Source organism: Cryptomeria japonica, unplaced genomic scaffold (genome assembly GCF_030272615.1).
Source record: "Cryptomeria japonica unplaced genomic scaffold, Sugi_1.0 HiC_scaffold_193, whole genome shotgun sequence".
Classification (NCBI taxonomy): domain Eukaryota; kingdom Viridiplantae; phylum Streptophyta; class Pinopsida; order Cupressales; family Cupressaceae; genus Cryptomeria; species Cryptomeria japonica.
The window spans coordinates 67,026-68,829 of NW_026729015.1; the positions used below are offsets into that span (position 1 = coordinate 67,026).

The 1,804-nt window shown below is 46.3% G+C and overlaps 1 protein-coding gene across 1 annotated transcript; it reads right to left on the reverse strand.

Moving 5' to 3' along the window:
• Positions 1-234: 234 nt before the first annotated feature.
• On the reverse strand, positions 235-1,048 carry LOC131868017 (aspartic proteinase nepenthesin-1-like). The gene is made up of 2 exons (XM_059215567.1): positions 775-1,048; positions 235-689 (listed from the first exon to the last, which is right to left on the reverse strand). Exons 1-2 carry the CDS (start codon positions 1,046-1,048, stop codon positions 235-237), a joined length of 729 nt encoding a protein of 242 aa, XP_059071550.1.
• Positions 1,049-1,804: the final 756 nt, after the last annotated feature.

A 1,804-nucleotide genomic window follows, 5' to 3' on the forward strand; every position in this document is an offset into this window, starting at 1 on the left:
ACATAGCATATCATAAGGAACCATAAATGAAGGTCCCCGAGAACAACAGGGGCCAAACAATTTTACTGAAAATAAGCAGCTACGAAGATGAAAATTTACATGATTCGCATATCGGACAGTGCAAAAGGCAGACGCAGGAGACGAGATCACATATTGCATTCGAAGGACAGAGGAAGAGGAAATGAGAGAGACAGAAAAAGAGAAGAAGAAGAATTAGAAGAGGGAGATGATGATTTAAAGAGAATCACACTTAGTGGGCTTGAAAGAGAGCGTGTTCTGAGCATTGTTGTAAAGGATATGGAAGTTTTGCTGCTGTATGTTTCCGAAGATGGAAGGATTCCCCGATGGTTCACCCAACATTGCCAGGCACAAGAGATTTTCAGATGCCTGAATGAAAAAGTTGTCTGCCGGAAGCTCGTAATACACGCCGCCTTTGAAGTTGAAGACGAGGGTTGGCAAGGTGAGGTGAGCGGATGATGTGTGGTAACAAAGATCCAAACCTGTAGAAGACCCGTCTACAGGAGTGAGATCAATGGCGGACTGAATTGCTTCCTTAAGAGGAGAGTAGGCAACCTGGTCCAGAATGGTAACAGTGGTTCCGGAGTCGATGATCATACCTCCGCTGCCGTCCGATTGCAGATCGAAAGTTCCAGGAGGAATATCTAGTGCCTTACCATTGAGGGTGATTCCTGTAATAGGAATGTACCAGAAAGTGGGAATGATACTGCTCTTGATGAGTGGGAGAGTCTTGGCTCCTCCGCTCAAGGAAGGCACCCTCGCCGAAAAAGAGGGGGCTGGTTTGTGAAGAAGAGTCGGTGATGGGCAAAAGACAGTAAGAGAACATGTTCTCTGCTTTGGAACCCAGCTGTGAGATAAGGGAGAGACCACCTCTTCCCAGTCCCACAAGGCCACCACCCTGAGAGAATCCTTGTCCTTCGTTGTCATGCCCGCATCCAAATGCAATGCCTTTAACCTTGCTGCTCCCAATTGACAATGTCTCGTAAGCCAGGTCGCCGCTGGTGAAGGAACCATCGCCATACTGATACATAAAGGTACAATCTGGATTGCATCCGGTTTGTGTACTCCCCAAGGCGGCACAAAGAGAATCACCGCAGGGAATTGTGGAAAATGTGGGGGACTTGGAGGGGTCGAAGATTGGCGTAGGCTGAGAGAAGCAGTCCTTGCAAGGCTTGCACTGAGTCCAAATCAGATCGCTCCCCGTGTCCACAATCGCTTAGAAGCTCACAGAGGGCGTTCCCAGTGCAACGCTCATCAGAAATTCTCCATCCCCTACTTCAACGGGCGTTTCAGCGTCTAATTGCCCTCTTATCAATGCCTCTATCTTCTTCATTCGCTTCTTACTTCGATCCACAGCCAAACCCAATCTCTCAGAAAAACCCAACTCTCTCTCTGATCTGCGCGTCATATTCACCCTTATTTTTACATTTTCATCGCTGCTAGACTTCGGCCAACCACTAAACAGTCTGTCCGAAGAACATGATATCGTTGGAATAGTAAAGCATATCAAGACCACAAAACCCAACAGCTTTGAACGCTCCATTTCTCTTTTTCTTTTCTAAACCTCGAAACCTTTTTCTGCTCTCATCTACTCCACTCCATGCAATATATATACACACAGAGAGTGAGAAGGAGCCTTAAATCAAAATCAACAGATTCCCCGACGTGTCCACATAACAATATCGATCCTCTTAGAAGGATAGACGAATTTATTTAATTTCCCCTTCTCTATCTCTGCCCGTCTGGAATTGTTCTAGAAGTAGAATAGACTGCTGCAATTCGAAGT

What these genes read in the sequence shown, in the direction of transcription:
- LOC131868017 (XM_059215567.1), bottom strand. Translation starts at nt 1,048, where the DNA reads ATGTATCAGTATGGCGATGGTTCCTTCACCAGCGGCGACCTGGCTTAC. An exon ending in CCCCCTCTTTTTCGGCGAGG is followed by an intron (nt 690 to 774) that starts GTGCCTTCCTTG and finishes TTCCTATTACAG; the next exon opens with GAATCACCCTCAATGGTAAG.